General features: G+C 46.3%; 1 protein-coding gene across 1 annotated transcript in view; it reads right to left on the bottom strand.

The window, feature by feature from the left end:
• The window catches only part of MYOM3 (myomesin 3), a 508,088-nt gene that overhangs the window by 78,271 nt on the left and 416,285 nt on the right, over nt 1-13,532 (bottom strand). The window contains exon 27 of the mRNA XM_085647857.1: nt 1,687-1,746. Within this exon, the coding sequence (XP_085503983.1) occupies nt 1,687-1,746 (60 nt within the window). The remainder of the gene's footprint in view (nt 1-1,686; nt 1,747-13,532) is intronic.

Below are 13,532 nucleotides of genomic sequence, written 5' to 3'. Positions count from 1 at the left end.
TCCAACGTAAACATTCTCCTTTGCCCTTTGAACCTGCCCCCATCGCCTTCTAACCTTTGTTAATTAATGGGGACTACATCTCGTGAAGTCACTTCCTGCCGTGAGGTCACTTCCGGTGACACCACCTAACTTGGAGCGTCCCCCCACTTCTTTTTTTAGGACTTGTGCCCTGGATGATTGCCTTTGCCAGCGAAGGGCACAAATGCCCCTCACCATGGATCACCACCTCCAATCCCTTTGTATAGCTACTAAGGCACTAACAAACTTTAAGCCCCTTTTCATTTTCCCCCTCCTCCTTTCCAAGGTCCCATCTCAGCGCCCACATGATGGAACTCTGCTCGAAGTTAGCAGGTCTGCACTGTGTAATACGAGACAGACGTGTAATAATTCGAGGTGGGCGAGACACCAAATTAACAGGCAGAGCAGATCCAAAGCCGAGGCAAGGGTCTGGCTTGGATCTTAGAACCCAGGCACAAGCTGAGCCCTGAAAATATATGCTATGTAAATCATAAAACAAACTTGAGGTAAAATATGGTAAAGTATCTTCAGGATTCAAAAAAGTGTATTTTTTTAACATGTGGAAGCTTTGACGCTAATAGGGCAAGACTGAGAAGTACCTATTAAAAGTATTATTTATGTACAACTGGAAGTCTGACATTACATATTGAAAGTGCTTTCATGCTCGATAATGAAGAAAAACAATTTGTTTTTTAAAGTAAGACATAACACAATTTTAGTGGGGGAGCCGCAATGCTTCCAGGTTTTCTGGTTTCACTTTACACAAATCAGCTGATAAATGGATATCTATTTGCCTTTCCTTATGCTAAGGCTTTGTTTTATCTCAGTGCACTTTTCAAAATATATCAGAAGCTCAACCCGAAGGTTTTGGAGCTCTTTACAAGTGCACCATTTTCATTATACAATGTCACACACATTTTTAAGGGCATGGGGACATTAAGTGATTTGCCCAGAATCACAGGATGTTGAGCCAACGCCGAGATTCAAACTCGATACCCCAGTTCTACAGTCAGCAGCTCTTACCGTAAGGCCACATCCTGGGCAGAGGAAAGCAGGCAGACGCCACATGAAAGCTTGGGTCGTTATGGGCTTGAGGGTCCAACTGAACTTCGAGCTTAGCCAGTGCTAGGCTTCAGGTTTGAGCTTGGCTCGAGCTTTCAGTGGCTCGCCCACCTCTAGTAATAATTAAAAAAATTACATAAAAATATATCGAGAAGTTGGAATTACATAATTCTTGGCTAGTGCTCCATCAAACCCTTGAGAATGGAGGTAAGGAGGCTCAATCGCAAATTTTGGAGAACACTACTTATGGAAGAGGGGGATAAAAACCTGCCCCTTCATTAAAGTGCTCGATAAACAACATAGTTACAATTTCAAACAGGTTATTTGAGGAGATTTGCTTATAGTCTTTCAGGATCATTTTTCAAGAGAATTAATGTTCACTGAAGAATATAACGGAATATTAAGAATAATTATAAAAACAGTGAAGCAATGAACGACAGCAGGCTTTTGTGTAATTGTAACCTATCTTATTACACTTAAGGAAATGAAAATAGAATGCCTTGTTTGGTCACTTTTAAATGTTTATCAGCAATTAGTCAAGTGTCCTCAGGTAAATTTGTTCAAATAAGGCCTTTTGTCCAAAGTTAGTTATTTTGAGGATCTTACCTTGTTTCCTCTTCCATTCCTTCTTCTGGAAATCAGACTCAGCCAGAAGTTTAGCAAAGTCTAGAAAAAGAAAACAATATGAAAAATAACTTTGTTAAAATTGTAAAATTTGAATTGTATTTATATAGCACTTACTACCCCTGATGAGGCGTCAAAGTTCTTTTCGGAGAGTAGCACGCTACTCCAAGACCCAAAATGATTAGTGGTGGATTAGTATAGGGAAATACGAGTATAATATTACCATAAGGAGGTACAAGTTGATTTTAGGGGAAGACATGTGAGTTGGATTAAATAGAGGAATGGATGGATAGAAGAGGGTAGCAAACCAGAAGTGTTAATTGGGAGATCACAGTAGTAAGTTGAGGTCTGGGATGAGTAGAGGAGAGATGGAGAGGGAAGAGCTTGTATAAAGGGATTAGGGAAAACAAGAATCAGAGTAGAAAAATGAGGTTTGACATCAGTCAAAGAAGAAATAACATGAGGGAGAATTTAGTAGGGTTATTTTGGAGATCATAGTATTGGAAAGGGTTTGAGATGAGAGAGTGAAGACAGAGAATAAATTGATAGAGGTGTAGGGTGATGGTAGGACAGAGTAAAGCTGTCAAGATAATTATTTTTTCTTGTACAATAGGGCTAACATAATAAATATATGGATACATGATTACATAGTAAGCAAATATATGTATATGGGATATAATATATTGAGATTTGTGTGTTTAGTTTTTGTGGAGTAGTGAGAGGATATTTTGTTGTAGAGGTTTTCTGTGAAAAACAAATTTTATGTGCAGTACTGCTGGTGAGTGGTATTTGAATAGTACAGTGGTGGTGATGTGTTTTGAAGAAGAGTATGTGGTGTGTAAGAGGGGTTGGACAAGAGTTAGGAGTGTGTGTGTTAGATTTGATCACTGTAATAGGTAATGTGTGTGGTGGAGTGGCGTGTAAGGATTGTATGGTTGATTGTAATTGGTAAAAAGAGGATGAGTATGTCGGTGGATGGTGTGATGGAAGGCTGAGTATAGGTTTTGTCATGATAAAAGGTATCGGTTAGTAGGGTTTAGAGGATCCAACTGGTGTTTTTTTTAACAGGGAGTATGTGTCTGGATGCATTAAAGTTATGTATGTGTTGTGTTTTTGGTGTGTGGATATGTTGGCGGTATAGGACAGAGTTGTGTTTTGTTTGAGAATGCAGGTGCCATAGTATTGTAGTTGGGGTAGAATTGTGTGCAGGTGTGGTTTGTGGGGCTTTGCAATGGTTGTGTCGCGGCTGTGTTAGCAGCTTACCTGAAAACCACTAACCTGACTAGAAGACAGCAGGGACGATGTTCGAAGAAAGGTCCTTCTTCCCGATAGCGCGGCTACCCCCAGAGAGGAAACAACTACTCTGGGAACTGGCGCCCCACCGGGAGGGAAGGGAGTGAAGGAACGGGACTGGAAAACTGTGCGATGGAATCTTTCGACGAGCCTCTGAGGTGTCGGGGCCTCGGGGAAGGTCGCACCAACTAGAAGGGAGCACAGGCAGACATCAGTATACGTCCCCCGGCCTGCAATGCCTACTACCCTCTATTGAGGACCCCAATCCGTTCCCCAACACAGCTTACCTCAAGGAATGGGGAAAAGGATGTTGTAGTTCCTCAGACAACAATGAACTCAAGGAAGTAAAATAGGTAAGGGATAGGAGGGACCGGCACGAGAGCGAGTCCAGTCGTGTCGTCCTCCACTTCAGTCTTTCCTAGCTGGTACGCTGTTCCATGCACAGCGTGCACCTAGGATCAAAATATCCTCAATACGAGTCAACGCTGTTATTGGCACAGCGTGGAATGAGCAGCTCTACTAACTGAGGGTTTTTTGATGCTGTACTACGCGTTTTCAAGCACGCGTCTAAGGGCCTAAGTACCTAGTAACAAGGTGAACAGGTTCTGTTCTCCTAAGGGAAGATAACCGGTGAGGAACCAAGGGTCTCGTGCTCCCGAGGAGCCCTACCTGTTCCTTTCGCGATGTCGGATGGAACGAAGCAAGCGCCCGACCTCCGGCGGGGAAGCACCTTCCGCCCGGCGCTATCCTGAAATGACTGAAGTCTCTGGAAGCAGCTTGATCTCTGGGTGAATCCGGAACGTTGATATCACGCCCGACCTCCGGCGGGGAAGCACCGTCCGCCTGGCGTGCAGGAACGAAATAGGATTGTCAAGCCCCGCTTCCTGGACTGGGCGGGGCTTAAATAGCTGTCCAATCAGAAAACGCGCGGTCTTCCCCAGCCGCGAGCTCGCGAAGCGGGGCGCTGTGGGAATTGTAGTTTAGTAACCGGTTGTCCGGTTGTCCGACAGCCGTGAGGAATACAGGCCATGACAGTACCCCCTCTGGAGGACCGCCGTCTCGGTGGTTGTCCTGGTTTTCCTGGATGAGTGGCATGGAAGTGCCTCAGTAATCTAGGGCAATGTAGGTTGTCTACGGGTTCCCATGTTCGGTCCTCCACCCCGTATCCCTTCCAGTCTACTAGATATTGCACCCTACCCCTCACTATCCTGGAATCCAGGAGTTCTTTGACTTCATACTCCTCTTGTCCGTCTATATCTACTGGTGGAGGGAGTGCTGGTAGTCTCATACCCTGGGGACATGGTTTTAGTAGGGACACATGGAACACCGGGTGGATTTTCCAGGCCTGGGGAAGAGACAATTTCATGGCTACTGGATTCACTACCTGTTCTATGCAATATGGGCCGATGTATTTAGGGCCCAGTTTACCTCTTCCTTTTAGCCGCAAGTACTTAGTGGCCAACCATACCTTATCTCCTACTTGATAGCTAGGTTCCTGACTTCTCTTTTTATCAGCGTAGTGTTTGTATGTGGTTTGTGTGTTTTGTAGTTGCTTTCTTACTTCTTTAATCACTGTTCGGAGGTGGTCGTGGTGTTCTTGTATCGTGGGGTGCTGGGATTCTGCGGGCCATTCAAATGGAAGCATGTAAGGGTGAAACCCGTATAAACAGAAAAATGGGGAGCAACCTAGAGTGGCATGGTCAGCATTGTTATATGAGAACTCAGCTAGCCATATCAAAGGAACCCAGTCCATGGTATTCTGTAGTGAAAAGCAGCGGAGATATTGTTCAAGTGTTTGGTTAAGACGTTCTGTCTTTCCGTCGGTCTGGGGATGATAACTGGTTGACAGTCTTGCGTCCACTCCCATGGTTGTACATAGCGATTTCCAAAATCGAGAAGTGAATTGGGAGCCTCTGTCGGTGATAAGAACCCTGGGTAGTCCATGGGCCTTCACTATGTGTTGGAGGAAGGCCACTGCTAGTTCTGCTGACGTAGGTAATTGCTTCAATGGGATGAAGTGTCCCATCTTGGTGAGATGATCCACCACCACCAAGATGGTAGTGAAGCCGTCACATGGGGGCATTTCTACAATGAAGTCCATTGATACGGTGTGCCACGGGAGTGCGGGTATCGGAATGGGGCGAAGTAGCCCCATAGGTCGTGCATGGCTGGTTTTGCTCTGGGCACACACAAAGCAATTTTGGATATACTCCTTGGTGTCGTTCTTCATCGTGGGCCACCAAAAGGAACGTTCTAAGGATGCGATGGTCTTGTGTTCTCCCAGGTGTCCTCCTAAGGTTGTGTCATGCGCCCAAGAGATAGCTTGTTGCTGCTGAGGTTGGTCTGGAAGGTATAACCTTCGGTTGTGATAGAGAAATTCCTTTTCTGAGGAACGAATGTCGGGATCATCGTCAATCCACTGTTGCAGGTCGATTTGTTTGAGTGTCTCTCGTAGGTCCTCCAAAAAGGAGTCCGAAAAGGTTGTTGCCAGGGTCGTGGGATGAAATGCTTCCATCGGGAGAATGGGTGGTCCCTCTGGGAGTCCTTCTGGCTTGTTTTCTATTGGGAAGGGAATGCGTGACAGTGCATCAGCTTTCCCATTTCGTGTTCCGGGTTTGTATCTAATCATAAAGTCGTAGTCTGAGAAGAATAAGGACCATCGGAGTTGTCTGGGCGTGAGGGCCTTTGCTGATTTTAGGAAGAGTAAGTTTCTGTGGTCTGTGTAGATCTCAACTGTGTGTCTGGCTCCCTGGAGGTAGTGTCGCCATTCTTCACAGGCTCTTTTTATGGCGAGGAGTTCCTTGTCTGTTATGGAATAGTTTATTTCGCAAGGTGTAAGTTTTTTGGAGTAGTATGCCACTGGATGTATTTGTCCTGTTTCTGGGTGTCTTTGGGAGAGAATACCTCCCAACGCAAATTGAGATGCATCAGTCTCTACGATGTACGGTAGACTGGGATCTGGGTGTCGAAGTATGGGAGCTTGAGTGAACCTATTCTTCAGCTCTTGAAATGCTTGTTCTGCTTCTTTATCCCATATGAAGGGGGTGTGTTTGCGGAGGAGGCGTGTGATGGGGTGGATAACCCTGGAGAAATTCTTAATGAACCGCCTATAATAATTTGCGAATCCAAGAAAGCTTTGAATTGCCTTGATATTCTTGGGAGCTTTCCATAGAACGATGGCCTCCACCTTTCCCGCATCCATCTGAAATCCTTGGGCATTGATGACATATCCCAGGAATGATATTTCGTTCACGTGGAAAAGGCACTTTTCCAGTTTGGCGTACAATGAATGTTGCCTGAGTCTGTCCAATACTACCTTAACATGCTCCACGTGTTCTTGTAGGTTTGTCGAATAAATAAGAATGTCATCGATATAGACTATGCAGATGGTGTCTAACAACCCCCGCAGTACGTCGTCCATGAAGTATTGGAAGGCTGCGGGGGCATTGCATAGCCCAAACGGCATTACCTGGTACTCATATAGTCCGAATTTTGTCCTGAAGGCTGTCTTCCACTCATCCCCTGTGCGAACCCTTACCAGGTGGTAAGCTCCTCGAAGATCCAATTTCGTAAACACACGAGCTCCTTTTAATTGGTCCAAGAGAACAGGTATGAGGGGTAATGGATATCGATTTTTTATAGTGATACTGTTAATTGCCCTATAATCGATACAGGTTCTCAATTCATCACAGTCCTTCTTGGATATAAAAAAAAGGGGGGAGGAAGCAGGGGATGAGGAGTGCCTGATAAATCCGGAAGCAAGGTTTTCGTCTAGGTAATTTTTTAGGTACCGTGTTTCTGGCTCAGTGAGGGCGTACACCCTACTACAAGGTATGTTGGCTCCTGCTTGGAGGTCAATACGGCAATCGTACGACCTATGGGGGGGCAGTCGTGTAGCTTTCTCTTTGTCAAAGACCTGGCTATACTCTTGGTATTCTTCTGGTAGTGTGGTACTGCAACAGAAGGTGTCTTCACATCCCTCCGCCAACAACCCTGCCACAGGACGGGTCTCCCTCTCTGTGAGGTCCGGTTCTGCCAGACAGTGTGCTTGGCAATACTCCGAAGTGAGGGATACGGACCTTTCCGACCATCGGATAACGGGGTCATGCAGGGTGAGCCATGGCATTCCCAAGATGAGGCGGAAGTGGGGAGCATCAATAAGGTCGAACTGTATGCTCTCCAGGTGATTCCTTCCCACCCTCATCTGGAGGGGAACGGTATGGTATTGCACCGGCCCTGAGGTAAGGGGTGTCCCATCTACCGCTTTTACCACCTCAGGGACTTTCTTCCGTATCGTCTGTACTCCTATGGCTTGGGCATAGGTCTGGTCGATGAAATTCCCTGTGGCTCCAGAATCCAAGAAGGCTGCCACTTCCACTGTGGTGGTGGGTCGGGTCCATAAGGTGATACATACATTCAGATGTGCTACAGACGGCTGGATAGTGTTGGCAAGCGATGCCGAGACCTTTTCCGTCTCTGGACCCAAGGGAGAGGTCTCCTTCAGTCTTGGGTCTTCCAGTTTTCCGTCGGTGGAAGAAGAGCGGCTGCTTGTTTAGGAGAAGGGGTTGGCCTTTCAGACGCGTTGGCTCGTGCCCGGCACTCACGGATAAAATGCCCGCTCTTTCCGCAATATAAGCAAAGCTTTTGTTGCCGGCGTTTCTCCTTCTCTTCTAAGGTTAAGGGCCCTCGAAACCCCCCTAGTTGCATAGGTTCTGTCCCTTCGTTTGCCTTTGGGGGTAGGTCCGTGGCGGCCTTGGTACGCAGCGGCGGAAAACGAATCTCTGTTCTTCCTTTCTCTCCTTTTCGTTCTTGTACACGATGGTCTAATTGCACCGTCAGCTCGATCAGTTCCTCACAGGTATGCGGCAGCTGGACCACCTGGGACAGGACATCTTTTAATTCGCCCCTTAAGCCTTGAAAGAATAACGTCGTCCTTTTCTCTGGGGGCCAATCGGTTTCTACCACGAGGCGATTAAATGTGGTGATATAGGTGAGCAAATCCTGTGATCCCTGTCGCAGGGTTAGGAGTTCTTTATCCAGTGTCATCGTGTGTGATTTGCGGTCAAATAATTTCCTCATTTCCTTGCAAAAGTCCTGGAAATTATGGAGCACTGGATCGTTGCGTTCCATTAATGGAATGGTCCAACTGGCGGCATTTCCTCTTATGTACGACATCATAAAGGAGGTTTTCGCCTCCTCGTCCTGGAAAAGTGCTGGTTTGCATAAGAAGTGAAGTCTACTCTGGTTTAAGAAGATTTCAAATCTCTTCGGATCCCCGTAGAATCGCTCAGGAGGAGCGAGGGGAATGCTTTGAGTCTGTACGACATGCACAGTGGGAGCTGTGCCATCATGGGTGGCAGTAGCGGTCGGCATTGTAAAGGGTCCAGGACCCTGTGCCCCTCCCCCTAATGCTGGTGACGTGGTGGTTTGAGGGGGGGGGAAGAGTCCAATCCTTGATATACGACCTTTTCCCTTTCTCCTGTCGGGAAATGCCTGCCACTTCCCTGCGCAACGTTCCCAGTTCCTTTTTTAGTTCTTGGCTTTCTAGACGGGAAGTATGTACCTCTTGCTGGAGGGTTGCGAGGGTCTCCAGTAATGAATGTAGGACTATGTTAGTATCCATCGCCCGGGCTATCTAAGCTACGTGGGCTTGACAATCTGTCGCGGCTGTGTTAGCAGCTTACCTGAAAACCACTAACCTGACTAGAAGACAGCAGGGACGATGTTCGAAGAAAGGTCCTTCTTCCCGATAGCGCGGCTACCCCCAGAGAGGAAACAACTACTCTGGGAACTGGCGCCCCACCGGGAGGGAAGGGAGTGAAGGAACGGGACTGGAAAACTGTGCGATGGAATCTTTCGACGAGCCTCTGAGGTGTCGGGGCCTCGGGGAAGGTCGCACCAACTAGAAGGGAGCACAGGCAGACATCAGTATACGTCCCCCGGCCTGCAATGCCTACTACCCTCTATTGAGGACCCCAATCCGTTCCCCAACACAGCTTACCTCAAGGAATGGGGAAAAGGATGTTGTAGTTCCTCAGACAACAATGAACTCAAGGAAGTAAAATAGGTAAGGGATAGGAGGGACCGGCACGAGAGCGAGTCCAGTCGTGTCGTCCTCCACTTCAGTCTTTCCTAGCTGGTACGCTGTTCCATGCACAGCGTGCACCTAGGATCAAAATATCCTCAATACGAGTCAACGCTGTTATTGGCACAGCGTGGAATGAGCAGCTCTACTAACTGAGGGTTTTTTGATGCTGTACTACGCGTTTTCAAGCACGCGTCTAAGGGCCTAAGTACCTAGTAACAAGGTGAACAGGTTCTGTTCTCCTAAGGGAAGATAACCGGTGAGGAACCAAGGGTCTCGTGCTCCCGAGGAGCCCTACCTGTTCCTTTCGCGATGTCGGATGGAACGAAGCAAGCGCCCGACCTCCGGCGGGGAAGCACCTTCCGCCCGGCGCTATCCTGAAATGACTGAAGTCTCTGGAAGCAGCTTGATCTCTGGGTGAATCCGGAACGTTGATATCACGCCCGACCTCCGGCGGGGAAGCACCGTCCGCCTGGCGTGCAGGAACGAAATAGGATTGTCAAGCCCCGCTTCCTGGACTGGGCGGGGCTTAAATAGCTGTCCAATCAGAAAACGCGCGGTCTTCCCCAGCCGCGAGCTCGCGAAGCGGGGCGCTGTGGGAATTGTAGTTTAGTAACCGGTTGTCCGGTTGTCCGACAGCCGTGAGGAATACAGGCCATGACAGGTTGTGTAGTAGTTCAATACACATTGAAATCTGTATGAGGTTTGTTTGTGGTGCATGAGGGGAATGCCTCTGTTGGTTTTGTAGAAAGAGATGTCTGGACAAGTTTATGTAGTCGTTCTGAGTCAGGAAAAATTCCAGTATGCTGGTTTCATGGTGAAATATCTTTCTATGAAGGTGATTTAAGAATTCTGTATTGGATTGGCAAGGGGTGAAAAACAGCCACCACGTGTTTCGCCCCCTTACATGGCCATCCGGCCTGGGGCTTCTTCAGGGCGTATAGAATAGGCAAACGAACTTAAGTCTTCTTATTGTCTTAGCGTATAGAGATCCTAAGTCGATCTATGTGTCTCAGGCAAAATCCCACCGGTACGTCTTCGGAAAAAATCCCTAATCCCTAACTCCAAAAGGAAACCCTAGCCCTAGTAGCCAATCAGAACCCTAGCCCAAATAGCCACACCGAACACAAACCCTAGGCCCTTAATCCTATAGAAGTACTAGTCCTGCCAACCAATCACAGCAGCAGATGCAACAACCCATAGAAAACATATATAGGAGCCAAGCAACCTTAAGCCTAAACTGCTCTGGCAGGGAGGTGCTCCTCTATTCGGAATCTCCTTGGTTACAGACAGACACAATCCACACTTCCTAGCTTCCAGATTCTACTTTCAGGTAAGGGACAATTTTAAAGCCACTGAAATACTGCTTTTCGCACATGCAAACAAATCACTTTTCAAGCCAAAAAACAAGTGCTGCATACAGTTTCCAATTTTAGAAAAAATGGACAACCCAGTAACCCAGGGACCTGGGCCAGACAATTATTAGCAAAAAGGTGGCCCCGATGGTTGTGTGTGTGAATATTCTCCCTATAATCGCTACGTAATAAAAAGAGAGATATATAATAAGGCTATGAAGCAAAACTTTCAGCCAAGACCAAGACCAATCCAGCCCAGGTTATTTTTTGTACATTTGGTCCATTTGTCTCTTTCTCAATGTGAAGGTAATTTTAGTTTGGCATGTGCTATAATTCGCACTATTTTAGGAGTGGGCTGAAAAGTCAACTAAACAAAATGCAATGTAGATACCACTGCAGCTGCTCGCTCAACTTCTGTTCACTACATCCTAAAGGGCAAGCTGATCATGTTCCTTGAATATTTATAGCTTTTATATGGTGTTACCTAGCTGGTCTGTTGTGCAAATAGGGCGCTCTCTTCCACTCTGATTCCAGTCTGATTGGCATTAGTGAAGGGAAGAGCAGCAGTTTGAAGTTGCTGGTCTACCTTCCACTGCAGGCAGAGACCCGGCATCAGGTTGAAAGGGGCAGGGATCCCTCCATAGGCAAGTGCAGGGAGTGTCTACACCAGTCTTCTCCCACAAGTAGCTCGTGAGCCACTGGCAGCTCTCCAGCTAACTATAAGTAGGTCTCCTATGCGCAGACCAGCTTTTGCTTGGCAGAGTCAATACATGTATACCAAACATGAAAGCTTGTATTGGAGACAAACGTGTGTATTTTCAGAACTATTAAATTGATCTTTGGAGATAAATAGGTGAATTTCTAAAATATACTTAAAGCTGACATTTGAGAGGCAAATCATGCAGTTTTGGGGAGACTTATTACTAATATTATTACCCTAATGCCAGGGGCATTGCATCTATGGCTGTTATGTATTTCCCAACAAAAGGTATTCCACATTGACAAAACCTTTTTGCCTTTCTGCTGGAAACTCTGCCTACTGAACTATGGTGAATAGTGTTGGTTTTCTTCCATATGGTAGTCACTAACGGAATCTTGATTGATGTGGTCACTATAACAAGACTAATAGTATTAGTAGCTCGAGATGGTTTTAATTAGATATAAGTAGCTTTTATTACAGAAAAGGTTGGAGATCCCTGGTCTATACCTAGTTGCCTGGGGATGCCTGAAGGATACCTAGGAGTCCTTCCTCTCCTTCCAAGTGGCACTGTGGGAGGTGGCACTGACTTTGCGACACCTCTATGTGGCTCAAAATCAGTGCTTCTCTTGGCAGCCTCTTTACCATTGTGCCCGTGCCTGCAATATGGGACTGGTCCAAACGTTAAAGCATCACTCATTTGCTGGGGGCTTTGTCCTCATGGAACTGTAGGAACACCCCATCTTGATCAAACTGGGGCATATTTTGCGCTAGTGTGATCCATATTACAGAGCAGGTCTTGAAAGCATTGTAAGCCATTGGCATACATGCCTGTTGCACCTTCAACAGTCCCCAGGAGCACTTTCTATAATACAGCTTCTGGTGTAAAAAAGTGTTAAACAGAGAAACTGAGATGAAAATAAGGAGGAACCGTATTGCTGTGCTTTGTTCTATTATGATTATAACTCCATAAAAAAGAAATATTCATATGTATAAATAAAGTCCACGATCAATAGAGTAACTGAGCAACAAAGGTTGAGAGCGAAAGGCAGGCAAGCAGCAGACAGTCACAAATCTTGTATTAGGACAACTGTGAACCGCAGGAAGAGGGCTCCTATCAGGGTTTACTGTACTCGACAGAGAGTGTTTTCAATGAGTGGATCAAGAGGCAACAGGCTCTGAATATTGACTGTTTTAAAGCTTGATTGGATCGAATGTATTGAATGACTGACTTTTGACACATCCATTCTGGCAGACATGAATTATGAAACTGATCATGGACTCCAGGGGGAGCCAGTGGAGTTACATGAGGAGGAGGTGTGTGACTGCACCTTCCATTGCCAGTGGTGACTGCAGGAGCGCCTCTAGAGGAGCATGGGTGGAGTAAGGGAGGCATGCATGCTGGGATTGTGTCGCCAAGGTAGAAAAGCACCCAGATGTGTCCAAAGAACACATTGAGGGCTTGCACTGGTGATCAGAAGTTGCCCTGTAAAAGTAAATGTTTACTTTGGTTGATCAGTGATTGTCGAAATGAACTAAGACGAGTAATAAAATGTGAATTCTGCAGCAGAGGCATACCTCTCATGTAGACAGCAGCTGGCTATATCTCCAGCCTGGATTACACTCCCTCTCGTACCCTTTACTATGGTCGCACCTGGGTTCTAATTTGAATGACCAATTTTGGCATACTGAGCAAAGGGAAATAATGTTTGAATAGGCGAACGCGCACATTCACTTTTTTTTTTGCATTAAAATTGATTTTATGCAAATATTTTAATATTATGTTTGCACTCATCAAATCCTATGGCATTTAGAAGTATGCTTTTCTGCACGACTACACTGGCGAAATCATTTGTACTTTTTTCCAGTGCTGAAGAGATCACTTTGGTGAGATTGAGCAACTTTATTTGGTGCCAATCTTTTTTAGGTCTCGCCTGACCCAGCGCATGCGCTGGTCAGGCGATACTTTTTGAGAGGGCTCCAAAAAGAGCTACCAGGCCAGCCTAGAGCTACAGTGCATGTGCGCGGGCGCGCGCGCCGCGCTTGACCGCGATTACTTTCACTTTCGCGGCCGCTTTGGTGCTTGATTGCGATACCAGAAGCCAGCAATATTTTGTTGTTTAACAGGTGATAGTATATTGCACTTACCTAGAGTTACTGTAGAGCTACAAAGCTGTTTTGAAATCGCCATTTGTCATGGTACATACATCTTTTTTGTGCATTAACATGAAACCAATCTAGTTTTTTAGGTCTATCTCGAGAGCTTCAGATATTTTCGGAAAGTAAAGCATCAGAAAACAAGCATTGGCATAGCCAATAGGTCTCGCTTTTGGGACCTTATAAGTATTTAGTTATGCAACTGTTGCATGGCTAAACACTTATAAGGTCCCAAAGGCGA

Source organism: Triturus cristatus, chromosome 3_2 (assembly GCF_964204655.1).
Source record: "Triturus cristatus chromosome 3_2, aTriCri1.1, whole genome shotgun sequence".
Lineage (NCBI taxonomy): Eukaryota > Metazoa > Chordata > Amphibia > Caudata > Salamandridae > Triturus > Triturus cristatus.
Note: the sequence above shows the minus strand (reverse complement) of the source record. Positions and strands in the feature narration are given on the sequence as shown.